The 20,345-nt window shown below is 44.5% G+C and overlaps 1 protein-coding gene across 1 annotated transcript in view; it reads right to left on the reverse strand.

Annotated features, from left to right (window-relative positions):
* Positions 1-20,345, reverse strand: part of INVS (inversin) — a 163,466-nt gene that overhangs the window by 25,189 nt on the left and 117,932 nt on the right. The window contains exons 12-13 of the mRNA XM_077756096.1: positions 18,980-19,192; positions 6,032-6,282 (exon numbers count right to left, since the gene is read on the reverse strand). Of these exons, the coding sequence (XP_077612222.1) occupies positions 6,032-6,282; positions 18,980-19,192 (464 nt within the window). The remainder of the gene's footprint in view (positions 1-6,031; positions 6,283-18,979; positions 19,193-20,345) is intronic.

Genomic DNA, 20,345 nt, shown 5'->3' on the forward strand with positions numbered 1-20,345 from the left:
TGCGCAGACAACCCACAGAACTGTGACAATAAATCGTTGTTGTAAGTCACTCAGTTTTTGCGGTAGCTTGTTATGTCACAGAAACCAACAGCCAAATAAGAATGTAGCATGGACTTAGGGACCAGTTAGTGAACAGAAGCTGGAAAGGCAGTAAAGAGACTATCAGCGAAGGCTCAAAGAACAGAAAAGAAATCGCTATTGGAGTCTGGAGAATGGTCAATTGTATTATTCAGTGGCAGAATAAAGGGCAAAATTGGCAAAAGTTGCCTGCAGTAACTTAGAAGACAGACAACATACCTAATGACTTTGTAAACATGGTTTAGGATATTTCCAGGTGCAATCATCAAAGAAAATATCAACTGGCTTTTTTTAGCTGCATATGGTAAGGTGTGGGGAGAAAGAAAGAAAATTAGGAAAGAACTGCTCGCTGTGCAAGCAGAATCTAGAGGAAAGATAAGGAGCCTAAAATGTGGGGGATTAGAAAAAAAATTGTTTCACATTTTCATTCTTTCTAGCCAGTGAAAGAATCTCGTAGTAAAATACAACTTGTGGATAAAGATCAAATCAAGAGTATTACTGTGTAACCCTGTATTAAGACCTCAAAAATATCTAAGATGGTACACTGTAGGCACTCTAAGCTAAACAAAAGAACTTCTAAGAACTTTAAGGGCATTTTCCCATAGCAGCCTGAGCCACCCAAAGTAGAGAGAGGCCTGTCTGGGAAATAATTATGGATGTAGGTTTTTTTTAATTAAAAAATTTTTTTGATTGATTGATTGATTGATTTAAAATGCATGAGGTAGGGAGTAGCAGAGAGAGAGGGAGAGACACAGAGGGAATCTGAAGCAGGCTCCACACTGTCAGCATGCGGGGCCCTACCTGTGGCTTGAACTCATGAACTGGGAGATTATGACCTGGGCTGAAACCAAGAGTCGTACGCTTAATCGACTAAGCCACCCAGGTGCCCCGGATGTAGTGTTAGAACATGGAGTGAACCCAATCAGATTCATAGGAAATTCTGAGGTAATTGCATCACAAAGAGTAGCACCAGCTTGAACTGCTGAGTCAGTTCAAAACAAAGGGGAGCCTCTGGAACCTCAATTTCTTGTAGGCCAGAAACAGGCTGAGAAAGCTATTTAACTGCAAATGTGGGCTGTGTCTTATGGAAAGGAAGAGGTCTCAGAGAGCAGAACACAGAGCCCAGGTGGAAGAGCCAAGAGACAAGGAGAATAATGGAACAGGAAACCACACATAGGGTAAAACCATAACCTAATCAAGGAACATTTACTTCATACTTCAGAGTAGGGGACCTACTAATGTGTAACCAGCTGGCTTTCAGAATTGCTATGGACTAGTGACTGCTATATGCCTCTTATTTCTCCCCTTTTGCAGCAAGGGTGTCTACCATGGTTATTTTGTCCCTGTCTCACTGTTGCTTATTGGGTGTATTTGGGGGTTGATAATGTGTGTTTTTGGTTGACTAGTCCCTGAACTGGAATGATTCACACCTGGGGAAACTTGACAACATCTGGCCATGACATACATCTCAAGATCCCAAACTTCAAGCTTGATGTGATAACTGAAATGACATTTTTGGGTCCTGAGACAACAGTGAGAATATTATGCCCGTGGGAGGGATGTGAATAATCTGTGGCCAAAAAGGACTTGTGCTAGGTTGTTTAATAGTCAAAACTGCTTCCATCCCAGTAGGCACAAAAGTGGAGTATATTTCTAAACCACACTCAGTGTCAGGCTAGTCATAAAACTCACTTTGATCAACAGAATGCAGGATGCACATTCTAGAGCCTGTTCCTCAAGAGGTCTTGTAGCTTCTGCCTTTGCTTTTCGAGAATGACACCCTGAGATCACTGGGTGAGGAGGCCAGTCTAGCCTAATGGAGGATGAAAGACCATGTAAAGCAGAGGCAAGGAATCCCAGCTGACAGCCAGCATCAACTGCCAGGCATTCAAGTCAGTCTACCTTAAACCACCTAATTCAGCGGACTCTCCACCTCTATGGTGTCACATTAGTGACACCAGGTGAAACTGTGGAGGAACCAACCCACAGAATCATGAGAAATAATAAATTGTGGTTCTAAGCCACTTAGTTTTAGTGTAGTTTTTTTTGGTTTTGTTTTGTTTTACATAGCAGCAGAAAAATGAAACAACCCTGATCTTATAGATATTATAATCTATAGGAAAAAATAGACAAATAATCCAGTAATAACAATAAAAGGTGATTATCTTTCTAATACAGAGGTGCAGAATGCCTAAGGGGGAATATATCAGGAAGATGAAGGCTTGTTCAGTGGGGAGGTATGGCTGTATAGAGGGAGGAACATTCATCCTGAGATCTGAAAAATAAGAGGGACTTTTCATCCATATGGGTGGAGGGAATGTAAAATGCAATGACCTCAAGCTAAGAAAGCATTTACTCAAATGCAGCATGGTTGTTACATCATGGGAATCTAGTTAACACTAGCTGAATGAATAAATGAATGAATATAAACCAAGGCATCAGATCTCCTTAAGGTATACATTGCTGATGCATTATCACTGCAAAGTGGGTTATGGAATTAGATTCTGGATATGTTTATGATAATTCATGTGTGCTTTTATGTAGTTGTTCTTGGCTAGATCATCAGTGTGGTTTAATAATAGTAGTTACTGAAGACCTACAATGAGTTGTGGGCTATGATACATTTTCTACATTAATTATTTTATTTCTATTTATAACTGGCTTGCAGGGTAGAGAGTGTGCCCTCATTTTTTTCTTTTTCAAAATTGAAGTATAGTTGATACACAGTGTTACATTAGTTTCAGGTGTACAACACAGTATTTCTGTTATGCTCTGCTCACTGCAAATATAGCTACCATCTGTCACCATACGGCACTATGACAACATCATTGACTCTATTCCTTATGTTGTACTTTTCTTCTCCATGACTTATTCATTCCATAACTGGAAACCTGTACCTTCCACTCCCCTTCACCCATTTTGCTCATTGCCCCGCTCCCCTCCTCTCTGGCAACTATCGGTTTGTTCTCTGTATTTATGGGTCTATTTCTGCTTTTTTTGTTTGTTCATTTGTTTTTTGAGTATACCTCCCCATTTTATGGCTAAGGAAATTAAGGTTCAGAGAGACAGAATGAACTGTCCACGCCCTGAATGGGGTCACCATGAGATCTAATAGACTTGTTTCTGGGGTCCACAATGTCAGAACTATGTTTATAATAATCCTAACACATTATTTGCCTTTTCTCTATGTTGGCATTTGCACTTAGATTCCTGGATGGTTCTTGCCATTCCCTAATTTATAAGAATGGCTCAATATGCTTAAATTGAATACCTGTTTTCCTTCTGGGAAGCTGGAGTCGTAGTATATGCTAGGCAGAGGTATGGTACCTATGTCACTGACCCCAATAAAAATCCTGCAGTACTAAGTTTAGGTGTGCTTTTCTGGTAGACAAAAGGTTAATTGGTTGTCACAATTCATTGCTGGAGGAATTAAGCATGTCTTCTGTGTGATTCCACTGGGAGAAGACTCTTGGAAGTTTGCACCTGGTTTCTTCCAGACTTTGCTTCGTGTGCCTTTTCCCTTTGTTGAACTTGATTCGTATCCCTTTGTTATGATAGATCCCACCTGTGAGTACAAATATATGCTGAGTCTTGTGAGTGCTCTTAGCAAATTACTAAACTGGGTGGGGGCGGGGGGGTGTCTTGGGGATGCCCAACATACTAAATAAAGTCTAAACAGGATAAACTCCCCAAAATCCATGCCAAGACACATCACATTAAAGTGCTGAAAACTAGGGGTGCCTGGGTGGCTCAGTTGGTTAAGCATCCGACTTTGGCTCAGGTCATGATCTCCTAGTCTGTGGGTTCAAGCCCCGCGTCGGGCTCTGGGCTGACAGCTCAGGGCCTGGAGCCAGCTTCAGATTCTATGTCTCCTTCTCTCTGCCCCTCCCCCGCTCGCTCTCTTTCTCTGTCTCTCAAAATAAAATAAAGACATAAAAAAATAAAAAAAAATAAACTATTAAAAACTAAAGATAAAGAAAAATCTTGAAAGCAGCCAGCGAGCAGTGACATGTTACTTAGAAATGTTACTGAGGAAAAAGCCATTTGAACGACAGTGGATTTCTCATCTGAAACCACTAAAACCAGAAGGGGCACGGCCTCTTTCAAGTGTGAGAAGGAAAGACTTGCCAGCTGAACATTCTGGATCTGGTTTGCCAACTCGTCAGGAACAAAATAAAAACATCCTCCGACAAAGGAAAACTCAAAGAATTTGTTGCTAGCTCAGGTCATGGTCATGATCTTGTGGTTTGTGGGTTGGAGTCCTGCATTGGGCTCCACACTGCCTGGGATTCTCTCTCTCCCTCTCTCTCTGCTCCTTCCCCACTTGCACACACATGGGAGCGCTCTCTCTCTCTCTCTCTCTCTCTCTCTCTCTCTCAAAATAAATAAATAAATAAATAAACTTTAAAGAAGTGGCAAAATGTTGATACTAGTTATAAGTCCCTTATAACTTATATGTATATTATACATATAAGTAGATGGTAATACTCAGAGCAACCACCACAAAAACTGTAGAAAGAAATACACTCAAAAACACTAAAATTAATCAAGATAGAATCCTAATAGATGTTCAAGTAGTCCACAGGAAGAGAAAAAAAGAAACACAGGAAAGAGGACCAGAGGAAATAAATGGAAAATAAATAATAAAATTGCAGTCTTCAGTGCTGCCATAATTACCTTAAATGTAAATGGAATACATACACCATTCAAGAGAGCCCACAGTCCACGGGGTGGCATCAGGTAACAAAGACACCTACCATTTGGCTTTCTGGGGTCTGTTCCCTGCACATCTGGGGGGCTGTTCCCAGCCTCCCTCTGGGGGGCTCTCCCCTCAGGGTCCTGGGCTGCGCCACCCGTGGGAGGCTGTTTGCTGCGGGCCCAGCTCTGCCTGTGGGGCTCAGCCTGGGTGTTGGGCACACAGGGAGGGGCTTGGGCTCTGGAGGAATCTGGGCTCAGCCTTCCCTTCTGTTGTTCTGCCTCTCTTCGTTTGTTTTCTTCCTCTCGCTTCCTGGAAGCAAAGCCAAGGGGAAAGAGGAAAAAATTAGAAGAGTGTTACCCATTCAAATATTCCTGAATGAGATTTAAATTTTATGAGGAGCTATCACATCACAGGAAGGATTTGGCAATTCATGATTACCACGATGTCACAATTTTCAGTCTTTTCTCCAGACCTTAGAGTTCAACAGATGACGGAACAGAGAAGAGTCTCACAGATCAGCCTTTGCCCAGCTGGGGCACACATGATGGAAAACTATGCTTGTGAGATACGACAATCCTAAGGTGTGTGCGCCCAAGCTTGTGTGGGGTCCCTCCCTGTAACTCCATGCCTTTTTCTCCTATTCTGGAGAGCACACCCGAATGCCGCTGGGAGGGCCAGTCACAGGGATAGCCTTTAATCTTCTCTAGTTAGTAAAAAAGACCATTTGGCAAACCTTATGATTATATGAAATGATTACTTACAAAGCACCTCACAACCGATTATAATACACCTGTGAGTTGCCACATGGCTACCCAGACCTCCAGCAAAGGAGCTGCCCACTCATTTTGCAGATGGAGTCCAGGAGGCTGGAGGATTTTCAANATAAATAAATAAATAAACTTTAAAGAAGTGGCAAAATGTTGATACTAGTTATAAGTCCCTTATAACTTATATGTATATTATACACATAAGTAGATGGTAATACTCAGAGCAACCACCACAAAAACTGTAGAAAGAAATACACTCAAAAACACTAAAATTAATCAAGATAGAATCCTAATAGATGTTCAAGTAGTCCACAGGAAGAGAAAAAAAGAAACACAGGAAAGAGGACCAGAGGAAATAAATGGAAAATAAATAATAAAATTGCAGTCTTCAGTGCTGCCATAATTACCTTAAATGTAAATGGAATACATACACCATTCAAGAGAGCCCACAGTCCACGGGGTGGCATCAGGTAACAAAGACACCTACCATTTGGCTTTCTGGGGTCTGTTCCCTGCACATCTGGGGGGCTGTTCCCAGCCTCCCTCTGGGGGGCTCTCCCCTCAGGGTCCTGGGCTGCGCCACCCGTGGGAGGCTGTTTGCTGCGGGCCCAGCTCTGCCTGTGGGGCTCAGCCTGGGTGTTGGGCACACAGGGAGGGGCTTGGGCTCTGGAGGAATCTGGGCTCAGCCTTCCCTTCTGTTGTTCTGCCTCTCTTCGTTTGTTTTCTTCCTCTCGCTTCCTGGAAGCAAAGCCAAGGGGAAAGAGGAAAAAATTAGAAGAGTGTTACCCATTCAAATATTCCTGAATGAGATTTAAATTTTATGAGGAGCTATCACATCACAGGAAGGATTTGGCAATTCATGATTACCACGATGTCACAATTTTCAGTCTTTTCTCCAGACCTTAGAGTTCAACAGATGACGGAACAGAGAAGAGTCTCACAGATCAGCCTTTGCCCAGCTGGGGCACACATGATGGAAAACTATGCTTGTGAGATACGACAATCCTAAGGTGTGTGCGCCCAAGCTTGTGTGGGGTCCCTCCCTGTAACTCCATGCCTTTTTCTCCTATTCTGGAGAGCACACCCGAATGCCGCTGGGAGGGCCAGTCACAGGGATAGCCTTTAATCTTCTCTAGTTAGTAAAAAAGACCATTTGGCAAACCTTATGATTATATGAAATGATTACTTACAAAGCACCTCACAACCGATTATAATACACCTGTGAGTTGCCACATGGCTACCCAGACCTCCAGCAAAGGAGCTGCCCACTCATTTTGCAGATGGAGTCCAGGAGGCTGGAGGATTTTCAAAAAGTCATACACAAGCCGTGGTGGCGAGGCTGGCGCCTGTGGATAGCAACGGAATCGAAGAGGGCTGGGTCGAGAAATGAGCAGCAACGGGAGGAGGATGGGTCAGCGACAGCCCAGATCCAGAAAGGCGCAAGGTGCTTGAGGATGAAGGAGCTGAGTTAAGGACAAGGTTTGTGTGACCAAGAGCATCAATTGGTAGGAATTTCCAAGGGAAAGAAAGGGGGAGACAGCTAACATTTATTGAGCATCTTCTGTACTGGGGACCGAGGACCATGGGGTTCAAGCCTCCCTAGAGGAAACTTCGATTCAGAAGGGACAGCTAGGAAACAAAAGACCTAAAAAATAATGGAAGAAGTGCTATACTAGTGTGCTTGCACAGAGGAAGTAGTGATTAGTTTTGTCTGGAAGAGTCTGGAAGCTCCCAGCTGCTGCTTCTCAAAGATGTGGAGAAGTCTGCTGGGGAGATCAGGTGGGAATGAGGACTTCGCTGGGAGGGAGCAGTTTGGGTGAAGGCCAGTAGTGTGGAAAACCTGGGTCTGCTTTGCTTCTTCTCATCTTTGAACAGTGCTTGCTATACCCAGCAGGCACTCAATGCAGATTTGCTGCCCAGGTGACTCAGTTACTGCTCAGGAAGAGAATGAGGTGGCCACATAAAGGTTCAGGTTCAAGTTGAATGAATGATTCGGTGTAGCGGAGAGAAGCCTGTGCTGGGAAGTAAACGAAATTTTCTAGTCCTCCCCTGCCAGTAACTACATTGAGCCAGTCACTCTTCTGTTCCCAAGACTCAGTTATCCCAGGTCTAACCCTTGTGTGATAGTTTATAACCTGGACTTGATTTAGGGGTCTGTTTAGAAGCCAGATGTCTTTATAAAACCTGGGATATCTTTTGTAACAAGATAGATTTCTTTTATTGTTACAGCTGGTATCAGAGTCCCTCTTGGGGAGGGAGGACCTTGTTTAGACAAATATTTTAATCAGCTTCAGAACAGAACTGAGGGCTGGCAGCAGGTGAGACCTCCAGGACCTAGGTGGTGACCGGCCCTGAGGCCCCAGGGGAGGGCTGGTCTGTGGTGACAGAAAAAAAAAAAAAAAAAAAAACCATGTTCTNAAAGAGACAGAGAGAGAGAGAGAGAGAGAGAGAGAGAAAGGAGGGGGAAGAGAAGATGGAAGTCTGGGCACATAGTGGTGCAAAGGCCAAGCCCAAGAGAGTCCTCCACGGTGAGATGATGGAGGAGGACTTTACCTCTGTGCTCCTCACACTTTAACCAACGGAGTCTCCTGAGATCTTGTTAATATTTAGGTTCTGATTTAGCAAGCCTGGAGTGGGGCTCAAGATTCTGAATTCCAAGGGCACCAGGATGGCTCAGTTGGTTGAGCGTCTGATTCTTGGTTTCAGCTCAGGTCGTGATCTCCTGGTTTGTGAGTGCAAGCCCTGCATCGGGCTTTGTGCTGACAGTGCAGAGCCTGCTTGGGATTCTCTCTCTCTCCCTCTCTCTCTGCCCCTCCCCTGTTTACATGCTCTGTCTCTCTCTCAAGATAAATAAACTTTAAAAGAATAGAGAAAGATTCTGCATTTCTTTTTTTTTTTTTTTTTACATTTTAGTGTTTGTTTATTTTTGAGAGAAAGAGAGAGTGTGAGCAGGGGAAGGGCAGAGAGAAGGGAAACACAGACTCTGAAGCAGGCTCCAGGCCTTAGGTGGTCAGCTTGAACCCACAAACCATCAGATCACAACCTGAGCCGAAGTCAGATGCTCAACCGAATGAGCCACACAGGCGCCCCAAGATCCTGCATTTCTGACAAGCTCTCAGGGTATATGGTGTTGCTGGTGCCTTGAACCACACCTTGTGTGACAAGGCTTAAGAGAACACAAAAGTGTCAGGTGGACTGTGAACTCTACCATGATGGGACATGAAGTGCGATTCTCCTCAATGACGCCAACGTTTTGTGAGGTCCACTAGGCTCACGCTGCTTCTTTATAAGCAACCTGACAAGTTGCATGGCTAAGATACCAGACATGGAAGCAAGAAGCGAGAGTGAGGCAGAGACACGAAGCCTCCGCGAAGTCACAGAATTCAGATTTCCACAGGCGGTGGGGTTTGAGGCAATCCCTCTTTAGATCTCAAGGGACAGAGAAGACCCAGATGATAGCTATCTGGGCTGCACTTTGATATAAAGCCTTGTCCACTAAACTTCCATATTCTGAAGGTCTTTTGCCCTGTGGGGTCCACGCTTGTTTATCTAATAGGTTCCCGCCAGGTCCCATACGAGCAGAAGTGGACAGATGGGTTGTGCTAACTCCTGTGTGGCTCTGATGTTTTCATTTGACTCTGGTTTTGGTCCGCGCTTTGCCAACCGCTGACGCCTGAGCGCGCAGCCCTGCAACCGACAGGCTGGCTGGATGGCTTGTCACCATCAGCACCTGAGATTCGTATGGATGCTACCAGGTGCCAGTTCAGCGTGGGCTGCGTGGGAAAAGGCTGCCTTTCAGGAGGTGGAAGCGTCTGGGTGGCTGACGCGCCACTAATTGATCTAACAGCCGTGCTCCAGGCAGGCAGGAGCACAGCCGCTCCTTTTATGAGCACTGATGACGAGAACTGCTCTAGGAGAATATTGGTCCTTTCGGCAGACACACACGTGCGGTTGTCTGGCTTGGCAGCCACATGGATCTCACTGCTATTAAGAAGGGCTTTGAGGTGATAAATTAGGCTTTGTTATTTGAGCAGTCATTTCTCTTTCTTTGGGGAAACTAAACAGCTTTCCTTTTCAATTCGCAGGACAGGACACACAGGGGATCCGGCCTTTTAGAGTGATCAGGATGTTCAGAAAGCAAGGGCGCTCTGTCTTCTGAAGACTTCCTTGGAAGAGCAGGTTTGCAGGAGGGTGGTTTTGTTTTGTTTTGTTTTGTTTTGTTTTTTTCATTTTGGTAGAACCAATTAAAGCAGATTTGGAACAAAGAACGCAATTATCAGAATATATCATTAGACCCTCAGTTTGTAAACAGAAATAAATTAATGTTTAAAAAAATTGATGCATTAAAAAAAAATCTTCTGGGCGGCACACCACCCACAACTGTGCAGTTCTCCAGAACTGCACATGTGGCTCTTAATGTAAAAGTAATGATTGATTGCTGGGGAAAGGGGGGGGGAGGTAGAATTAGAGCTGGGAATGATACATAACCTGCATCCTAGTTATATACCTGCTGCCTTAAAACAAAAGAAACAACATGGGGCACCTGGGTGGTTCAGTTGGTTAAGCGGCTGACTTCAGCTCAGGTCATGTCATGATCTCACGGTTCCTGAGTTCAAGCCTCGCATGGGTCTCTATGCTGACAGCTCAGAGCCTGGAGCCTGTTTCAGATTCTGTGTCTCCCTCACTCGCTGCCCCTCCCCCAACTCACGTTCTGTCTCTCTCAAAAAAAAATTAAAACAAACAAAAGCAACAACAGCAACACACACACACACACACACACACACACACACACACACACACACACACACACAGGCTACAGCCTGAGAGGAGAACATGATCCTATGCATATGTGGCCCTGGGGAATAAGGTCCAGCTCCACTGCTCATGGCCCGAGTTCGAAGGAATCTCAGGTGACTCATGTTTATTTGGTACATAGGGAAACTAAGGCGGACAGTTTGTGACTTAGACATGACTACACGGTAAACTGCAGACGGCTGAGCTAGAACTCTGCTCTTTATCTTCCCTGTACAATTTACCTCAGTGACTGGGTTGTTAACAGTTCACTTCATCTTTTTTATCATTTAAAAAGTGAACTGGGTCATTAAGAAGAAACTGCTAATATCACATCAGAGTGGCCATTAACCGCATTTCAACCTAGCTTCGGAGGTAGCCTTTCGTCCTAAAACTCTTAGACTCTTTCATTGTCCTGAAATTTAAGTGTTTTTTTCTCCAACTAATTTATTACAGAATGTGGAAGTTCTAGTAATCTTCATGGGGGTTATGTTATACACTTGACCTATTTTGGTCCAGTTTAGGAAACAAACACCAGAAAAAGAACCAATGCTATTCTAGTTTATATGAAAAACTGAAGAGAAAAAAAAAATCCTGTCTATGACACAGCAAGTAACATTTTAGCAGGAAATTTACTAACATGGTGGAACGCTAATGCACAAAATAATCCTACTTTGTCCTCTCCTTTTTTCTTTCATCTTAAGGGAAACTGACCAGACAACAGGTATTGAAGGGCTGCCAATTAGCCTGGTTTGCACTGTCTTTTCTAGAGCAATGCTTGCAGCTCCCTAGAGGCTCCCAGTATAAAAAAAGGGAGAAAGTCAAGCGGAGATGAGATCCTTGACAATGTCCATTTTGGCACCACAGAGCACAGAAATTCTCCAAACTGTGGGCTGAAGGAACTGGGGCCATTTCACCCAGGGCAGAAAAGATGTAAGGGACACGTTGCTGCTGCAGATATCTGGGGCACTATTGTGAGGCAGCAATGTACCCTAGAAGCCCCCCAAATCAGACCTAAGTCCCAAATTAGTGGTCTAGATGGCAACTGCAGAAATGGGCGAATAAGAAACTCAGTAATTAAAAGATTGCCTGATGTGCAGAGAATCAGATCAAGGGCAATCATTTAAATGACTTGACCGCCGAATGGCTTTAGCATCTCAGGACTGGGTGTGTTTGTTTGCACAGTGTGGCATGGATCTGCCTCCGGGCCTGGACAGTTTGAGGCCGGGAAGGAGATGCTTTTTTTTCTACCCTCCTATGTGGCTTCCACAGAGAGCTGTATTTGCCCAGTTTTGACAAGAAGAAACTAATTCTGTCAGACACCGCAGAAAGGAGCAGGATCATTCCCATTCCAAGTATTCAAGTTTCCATTGCCATGAATGAAGGGCCTACGAGAGGTTTGAAAGACATGATCAGAATGGCTTCACAGAAAAGGGATGTTTAGTTTGCACGTCCTGTTGTTGGACCAATTTAATTGGGCTTTGCCCTAATGACATTCTTGATTATAGTCTTGGTGTAGGCTTGCAACCAACTAAGCTTCTTAAATTTCTCAAAAATTTAGGAAGAATTTGGTGCACTCAGCCATGGCAGTTAGCTTTGGTAATAATAGGAAGATTTTTTTTTTTTTTTTAGTAAATTATGTTGCAGAATTGTGATGGTGGCTTGGCACCACTCTTTTCTTTTTGATTTTGAGAGAGAGCAAGAGTGGGGTAGGGGGAGAGAGAGAGAAAGTGAGGTGGTGGGGGAGAGAGAGACAGAGAGACAGAGAGACAGAGGGATAATCCCAAGCAGGCTCCATGCTGTCAGCCCAGAGCTTGATTCTGGACTCGAACCCATGAAGTGTGAGATCATGACCTGAGCTGAAATCAAGAGTCAGATGCTTAACTGACTGAGCTACCCAGATGCCCTGACACCACTCTTTTTTTTTTTTTTTAAATTTGCTTAACGTATATTTATTTTTGAAAGAGAGAGCGAGTGCAGTGGAGGGGCAGAGAGAAAGACACACACACAAAATCTGAAGCAGGCTCCAGGCTCTGAGCTGTCAGCACAGAGCCCAATGCAGGGCTCGAACCCATGAGCTGTGAGATCATGATTTGAGCCAAAGTCAGATGCTTAACCGACTGAGCCACCCAGGAGCCCCCATAGCATCATTCTTTTAACAACAACACTGGAACAACTGAACAAACACTGGGTTAAGTGAAAAACTGATTTGGGGCCTGGTTCTGGTTATACTTATAAGAAGAAAGAAAGAAAGAAAGAAAGAAAGAAAGAAAGAAAGAAAGAAAGAAAGAAAGGAAGGAAGGAAGAGAAAGAGAGAAAGAGAGGGAAAGGAAGAAAGAAACAAAGAGAGGAAGAAAGAAAGAGAAAGAAAGAAAGAAAGAAAGAAAGAAAGAAAGAAAAAGGAAGGGAGGAAGGAAGAAAAAGGAAGGGAGGGAGGGAGGGAGGCAGGGCTGCTCCACACTGGCCTATCCAGATGAATCCAGCACTTGGAGGCAGCCACTAGCCGAGTGTGGTTGGTAGGAGCCTGGCTTAGGGCATGACTGAGATTCCTGTACCATCTTTCTCCTTTACTAGCTGTGTGATTTCAGGAAAGTTAACCTCTATGTGCTATTTTCCTCATCTGTGAAAAGAGATTAAAGATAGTTGCCCTGTGTCTACCTTACTGGATGACTGGATGGACTTAATAAATTAACATATAAGAGCTTTGTAAGCTGTAAAGTGCTATACAGACATAATTGATCATTATTGTTTTTTAGGGAAAGCTGTTAAGGGAAAGCTGCCCTGGGACAGGATCTGGTTAGAAGTGAAGAAATCAGTGTTTGGCATGAATTCCTTGCAGTCTAAGAGCTACAGAGCTCGGCCTAATGATATTTTCAGAGATGCTCATTGATGAAAGCACACAACTCCCTTTCCTGCGAGAGCTGCTTTAATCGTCTCTCTCCAGCCTCTCGTAGGTCCTGCATTCAAGGCAATGGAAACTTAAATACTCCACTGGACTGGGAAAGAGCCTGCTTATTGCTGCGGTGTCTGACAGAATTTTCCTCTTCTCAAAAATGGGCAAATATAACTCTCTGTGGAAGCCACACAGCGGTCTCATGTTCAAGTATATGCAGTGGTGAAGCCCTTTGCTCTTATGTTTCTTTTAAAAATCAGAACAATGAACTGTCATAAACCTGTCAGATGGTAATTTGCTCATGAGAAGTATCGAGGGAGCTAGGAAGCCAAATGCACAGATATAGAAGCGCAGTGTGTGTTGCGAGGATAAATGGTATGTACACATAGTTCCTGCCTGAGGAGGGCAAACAAATTCAAGTGGTATCACAGAAGTGAAGGAGACTTGAGAGGGTATCTGGCCCAAGCTTCCCACTTGGCTGAGGGGGAAACTAAGGCCGAGAATGAAAAATGACACATGTACGGTTTCAGACCCACTGCGGGGGCAGCTCTTGAACATTTAGGAGTTTATGATTCAACGTTTATCAAATCTCAGGTATTTTAAGAGTCTGGAGATGTGGAGACACACAATATAATCCCTGTTCCCAAAGAATTGACAGTCTAGTCAGGGAATCAGGCCATTCACTCCTGCAGATAGTTCTGCGTGTGATAACTTCTAGACGTGATGAGGGCTGACATAGAGGTATCTACATGGAGCTGTGGGGGGTGTGGGAGGCAGTGACTACACTGGAAGAAAAAAACACCTAGAAAGGGTGTCAAGTGAGAAAGAGGGAAGGAACCGAGAGGTTATTTTGGGCAGAGGGAAGAGCATGAGCAAGGACATGCAACACAGCTCTCAGAGAATCTTCGGCCCAGAAGAGATCTCAAAGCCTGCTCTTCACAGAGCTGAAAGAAATTCCTCATATATTACCCCGAAGAGATGATAATTCAATTTCTGCTGGAACATTTCCAGTGAGAGGAAGCTGATTACCTCACAAGACAGAAAAGTTTCCACTCTAACCTTTCAGTTGGTGTTGTAGTGTACGTAAGAGGGTCTTCTGTATGGTTCTGTCTCTTCACTGTCACTGAAAAACAGCCTGAGTAATATCTGGTCTCTGATTTCCTCTCAAGGGAAGAAGAAATGTCACATGTCTTAGGACCTTTGACTTCTAGAATGTTAGAGCTGGGGGGAAGGGGGCGGGAAGCTCAGATTTTATTTAGTCTAATGATTTTTAAAAATCTCTCGGTGACTCATGGACTTTCTTTGACATTGTAATAAAAATATGTAGATCTTCTTCCCCCAAATGTACATATGCTCATGATATACAAACCGTTGCATACGGTTTCAGGGCATTTATGGAGCCGCAGAGCCCATCCTGGATTAAGAAATCTTTTCATTTCTTGGGAAATGGGAAACTGAGGCTCAGAGAAGTGGGATGACATGGAGTGGAATCACAGGAGTGATTCCTCATGGGTCAGACGACAGTGTGAGCAGAGGAGTTGGGCTTAAGGGTCAACCCTGGAGAAACTCATTGCCAAACTGAAGATGTTCAGGGAAGCAGGCAGTAAGTGGATCTATTATAAAGTGAAAAGGAGACTTGGGGGTAGGAGTAGGGGTGCCAGGAGCACTTTCTTTATCTGAAAGTTGGTTTATGGAAAAGGGTGTAGACTTCTCTCTTTTGCTTGAAGGGGTATCTCAAGACCAAAAGGTAGAAAAGAACTTCTGCCAGACAGAATTGTCCTCTACTGGAAGATGCTGCTTGAATTCTTTGTCACTTGACTTCTTTGGGGACACAGAACAACCTCCTCAGAAGGGACTTGGGCGTCACAAGAGTTTGAACTGGGTGACCCAAACTGGACTTGACTGTGTTAACTCTAGGAGACGTACATAGTCTCAGAGCATGGCCAGAAGGCAGCTGGAGGTCTCCCAGCGAGTATGGTAAAGGGAAAGGTGAGGAAGTGAGGAAAGTTCAGGATGGCAGAGCCCTCAAGTGTGAGGGTGTGGGAGGGAGGCGGTCACGGAGAGCAATGGGACTTGGAGATAGAAGCGGAAGCAGAATGGCGAAGGATATTATGAAGCACCGTGGATGGTACCGAAGAACAATGGCCCATGTAGCGTGGGGGGACACCAGAATGGAGGTAAGAGAACTTAACAGAATCGGTGGTGGCAGCACTAGAAGGGAAATAAGGAGGCGAGGAGACGCTGTGCTGAGGAGGTGTGGGTTTCACAGTGAGTCTGAAGCAACAGTGACAACAAGACACACAAATGGAAAGTGCTGGCAAGTCACAAAAGGACAGCAAAGTGGAAATGCCCACTAGGCAACTGATGACGTGGAATTAGAGTTTCAGGAGGTGAGGATGGGAGACAGATTAATGGGCTATCTACAGGGATGAGGTCACTGAGGCTTCATGGGTAGACACCTTTCCAATGGAAAAAAAGTACAGTGTGAGTAGAAGTCTAAGGAGCGAGGCTGTGGAGCTGACCTCAGTGCGGAGATGGTATAATTAAAGAGCTGTGAGAAGGAAGAGACAGAGATAGAAGAGAGCTGGGATTAGAGAGTGAAATAAAAACTCGGCAAAAAGGAAGCTTCCGGGGAGAAGAGTGATCAACATAAATACAGTCTTGTCTAGTGTGCATTCAACTGTGTGCTGTGGCAGGTAAATTATAGCAATGTTCCTTTTGGCAACAGCATAGGTGGTGCAGTGTGAGTTATAAAGTGCTTTTAAGGAGATTATAGGTGTTTCTTAAATAGTATTTTCTAAAAGACATGCCTTGGAAAGCATGACTAAAACTTTGCTCTCTCCCAATTTCTCAATCAGTAAATGAGAAGTCATTTTAAGTCTAACAAGTTCTTTTCACATCGTTGCTTTAGGGACGGTGATGTGTGCCATCCTGATGTGATACGCTGGGAAAGGTAGACTGAGGCGGCGCCATGTGCCAGGGCCGCCTTGGCCGGCGAGGCGGCAGCAGCAAGGACTGAAGTCAACATTCTGATTTTTGTTCCTTAAAGCCAAACCAAAGCCAAAGTTAAACAGTGACTCAGATCTTTTTTTTTTTTTTAATTTTTAAGTTTATTTATTTTTGAGAGAGTGAGCAGGGTAGGGGAAGAGAGAGAGGGAGACAAAGAATCTGAAGCAGGCTCCAGCCTCTGAGCTGTCAGCACAGAGCCTGATGTGGGGCTCAAACTCAGACTGAGATCATGACCGGGCTGAAGTCAGACGCTCAACTGACTGAGCCACCCAGGTGCCCCAACAGTGACTCAGATCTTAAGAAATAACTTTTGAGAAGCAAATTAAAACAAGTGAAATCAGTTTCTTCTCTCTTTAAATATTTCTTTTGGAGTTCTATGCACACAAGCACAGGAGGAGGTGATAGTTAGACTAAGAAATTTGTTTACTTCTAATAATGACATCTAATAGAGGAAAAATTGTGACTGAGAAAAAGGAAAGGAGGTTACAGTTTCCAGTCTGGGCCTGAGATATTATCTCAGTAAGCACAGCTCCATGTAACAGGTTTTTAAAAATATTTTAAGGGGTGCTTAGTTGGTTGAACATCCGACTCTTGATTTCAGCTCAGATCATGATCCCAGGGGCATGAGACTGAGCCCTGTGTCAGGCTCTATGCTGAGCATGGAGCCTGCCTAAGATTCTCTCTTTCCCTCTGCCCCTCCCCAACTTGCTCTCCCTCTCTCTCTCTCAAAAAGAATAATAAACAAGTTTTTAAAATGAGTTTCAGAAATTAAGAACTAAGAACAAAGAGGACCCATTGTCCACGACTATGAAACCAAGCAGGATAACAACCAATGGGGGTTGGGCTAGACGGTCCCTCAACCCCCCTACCCTTTCAAACCCTCACGACTCGGAGTCACAAAAGGCCTGGTTAGGAAAAAAATATTCTAAGACTCTATTTATGTCTGTCCTGATGTGAAAGCCCTTCCTCTTTATAGGAGACCTTCTGACCAGTGGGTTCTTGGTTCTCACCTCTGCACTGACTCAGCAGTCCCTGTCCAAACTCTTGGCCCTGGGAATATGGCCGCTAGGCAGCGCTGCGGGCAAAGGAGAGAAGGAAGAGGCTGCGATCATTAACTGAGAAGACTGGGTGGGGGAGGCGTTTCCGCAGAACTGAAGAGTGCTGCAAGTCAGCTGGTCTAATCTGTCATGTTTCACAGATGAAAAAACTGAGGCTCAGAGAGAGGGATGCTCTGTTCCCCCACAGTCCCCCTATTCTGCTGGAGAGGGAGTCTGGGGACTCCAGAGCCGCCTCTCTACACTAATGAAATGGCATGTATTTGGACTAATATACTTTTTTTGGTCGGAGGGTGGGGGTGGGGAGCACATACAAAGTCGTTGCCTTTGTACAGTCCCACCACATATTCAGGTAGGTATGACTTCAAATTCTGCAAACAGATTCTCACACATTAAAACCTGAGTTTATGGAAACATCAGATGGGGGGAAATACAGCATTCCATCCCTTACAGAGAATATTTAACTTACAACTCGGGATAATTTGCCATGTGCAGTACCTACTTAACAGTTGTCACTCTCATGGAAGGAAATTTCCTAATAAGGATAGAAGGAGAGGCACGTAGAGAGGTCTTAGGTTACACTGGGTTTTTTGGCTAAAGGGAAGAGAAGAGAGCCTCATAAAGAGAACCGTGCAAGATAATATTTCCTAGGATGCCATCAACTGCGGTAGCTTCAGTCACAGAAAATGAAGTCTTCCTGTCAATCTTATCTAACGAAGGCCACCATTATGGTTAGCATCCCAGTTCACAGTGGCATTTAACTCCTCACTAAAATGGGTTATCCTGCCTTTTATTATTATTATTTCAAATTATTATTTATTACACTCATGCTTCCCCCTTGTGGGCAAGGTATGGAAGGATTCAAGATTTAGCAACATTCATGGTCCAGCCAGGAAGTTAAGATTCTGCCTGTTACCTTTCACATCAGAGGCTTCGGGACCTACACCTCCTGATGCAATAGTCCCCTGCTTGGTAGAGCACCCCAACAAAGGTATCCCAGAAAAGGCAAACCAAGGCATAATCTAAAATCAATCACTTCTGGTAAAATAATCACACTGTGTATGTAACAGGCACATATTGACTATTTTACACATTCTACACGAATAGTGTGAGGTCCTTGAAGCAAAGTCACTATTTTCCCCAAAGGCTCCAGCCAAGACTTTTGTATGTACAGTAAGAATCCGGTCAATAGTTCTTGAACACATCACATGATTTAGTACAGATCTGATGAGGAATAGGTGGGGAGGGCAAGTTATTCACACACGTTGGTCGCTTTAATCAAATCAAAACTAGACACTTCTCGTGAAGTAGGCTAGATACTGGTGTCGGTTTCCTGTGGAAGGGCAGGAAAGGAAGGAGGAGGAGCACTTATCTCTGTGTAGCTTCCTGTAGGTATGCTCCTGCCCCCCACTCCTCGCCACGGTGGCTGTGGCCGTGGCTTGTCCCTGGGTGGGAACATGAGGGGCGAACCTAGAGCAACAGCCACCAAATAGAGCCTGGGCCTTGGTCCTTCCCTGTAGTGCCCCGCAGGCCTGGTGGGCAGAAGCGGGGGGTGACACGGGGACGGGGATCAAAATTGTTTCTTTCTGATGCTCTTGGGGTTCCTCCTGCTGGCCACTCCCCCCACGCGCCCCCTTCCTCCCCGATGCCCGGCTGTGAGAACACGATGTCCACAGCTCGCACTTACTTGGCGGCAGCATCTTTTCTCAACTGCTCGTGCTTCATGAGGAGATTTTTCCGATCTCGAAAAGCTTTTCTGACCTTGTACCCTTTGTAGACGGCCTGGATTTTGAAGGCAGCGATGTCTTGTATGGCTGCGATGGACAGGGCGCCTTGCTCCAGCATGAACTGGATCACTTCATGGCGCTCACCGAGCAAGGCATAGTCAAGGGGAGTGTACCTGAAGGAGGGAGGTATTTTGTAAGTGTCGGTGTGTAATCTGAGGTGCAGTTCAGCTGGCAATATTATGCGGCAAAGGAAACCTCATTCTGAGACGTGGAGCCTTCCTCAGGCAAGGCTATCTTGTGTACTCCGGGGCTGTTCCTTTTTTTCTCTGAAGGGACAAAACAAGGCAGGAACTGGGGTCACGTGCTTTGTGTCACTGACCCGTCATGATTCCTGGGTCTTGCTTGTTGGCTCACAAACTGGGGGCCATAGGAACACGTGATCACTTTTCTTCTTCCCCATGTGCCAAATAATACCTTGCTTCTATCTGAAAAAGCATTGCAGATAATTTCCTCTGAGATTCCTAAGTTTAAGCCCAGGACTCCTGATAGTTAATGCTTATGAAATAAAAACTACATCTCCGAATGGAGAGATTTAGTATATGATGAGGATGGCCCTTTAAATCAGAAAGCATGGCTTATTGAAAGCTGCATAGCCATCTGGAAAAAAAAAAGAAAGATTCTTATATCACATTTTACACGAAAATGAGTTCTGGATGAAGCAAAGACCCAAATATAGAAAAAGAGCAGGACAAAAAGCTCCAAAAACAAAAGAGAGTCCTCAGAACAGGAAACGCTGACGGCTCCTAAATATACAAAAATATGTGTAGGCTTGCTCATTTAAGAGAAATACAAATGAAGACTAACAAGGAGAGGACTTTAATGAGCAGATGAGCAAAGATTACAAAATTTAATACCACACTGTGCTGGCGAGGACGCAGAGAGACAGGCTCTCTACGTACTACTTTAATCTTCAGAAAGAAAAATTGGGCAAAACCTATCAAAATTGTTCCCGCATCTGCCCTTTGGCATTTCACTTGCAGGTATATATCCTAGAGACCTGTTCTCGTGTGTGTGTGTGTGTGTGTGTGTGTGTGTGTGTGTGTGATGCTTTCTTTGTAAGGATGTTCACAGAGGTACAGTTCGAAACAGTGAAAGGATGGAACAAGCTGAGGACCCAGCAACAGGACACTGCTTACATAAAGTACAGGCCATTTGTGTAATGAAGTCATCTCTATAATGCAGCCATTCCTGTGGCAGATGAATAAATAAGGAACAATGTCCAGGATGTCTTGTTAAATGCAGAAAAAGAAAAAAAAAAGCAGCAGA

This window comes from Crocuta crocuta, unplaced genomic scaffold (assembly GCF_008692635.1).
Source record: "Crocuta crocuta isolate KB4526 unplaced genomic scaffold, BGI_CrCroc_1.0 scaffold431, whole genome shotgun sequence".
NCBI classification, from domain to species: domain Eukaryota; kingdom Metazoa; phylum Chordata; class Mammalia; order Carnivora; family Hyaenidae; genus Crocuta; species Crocuta crocuta.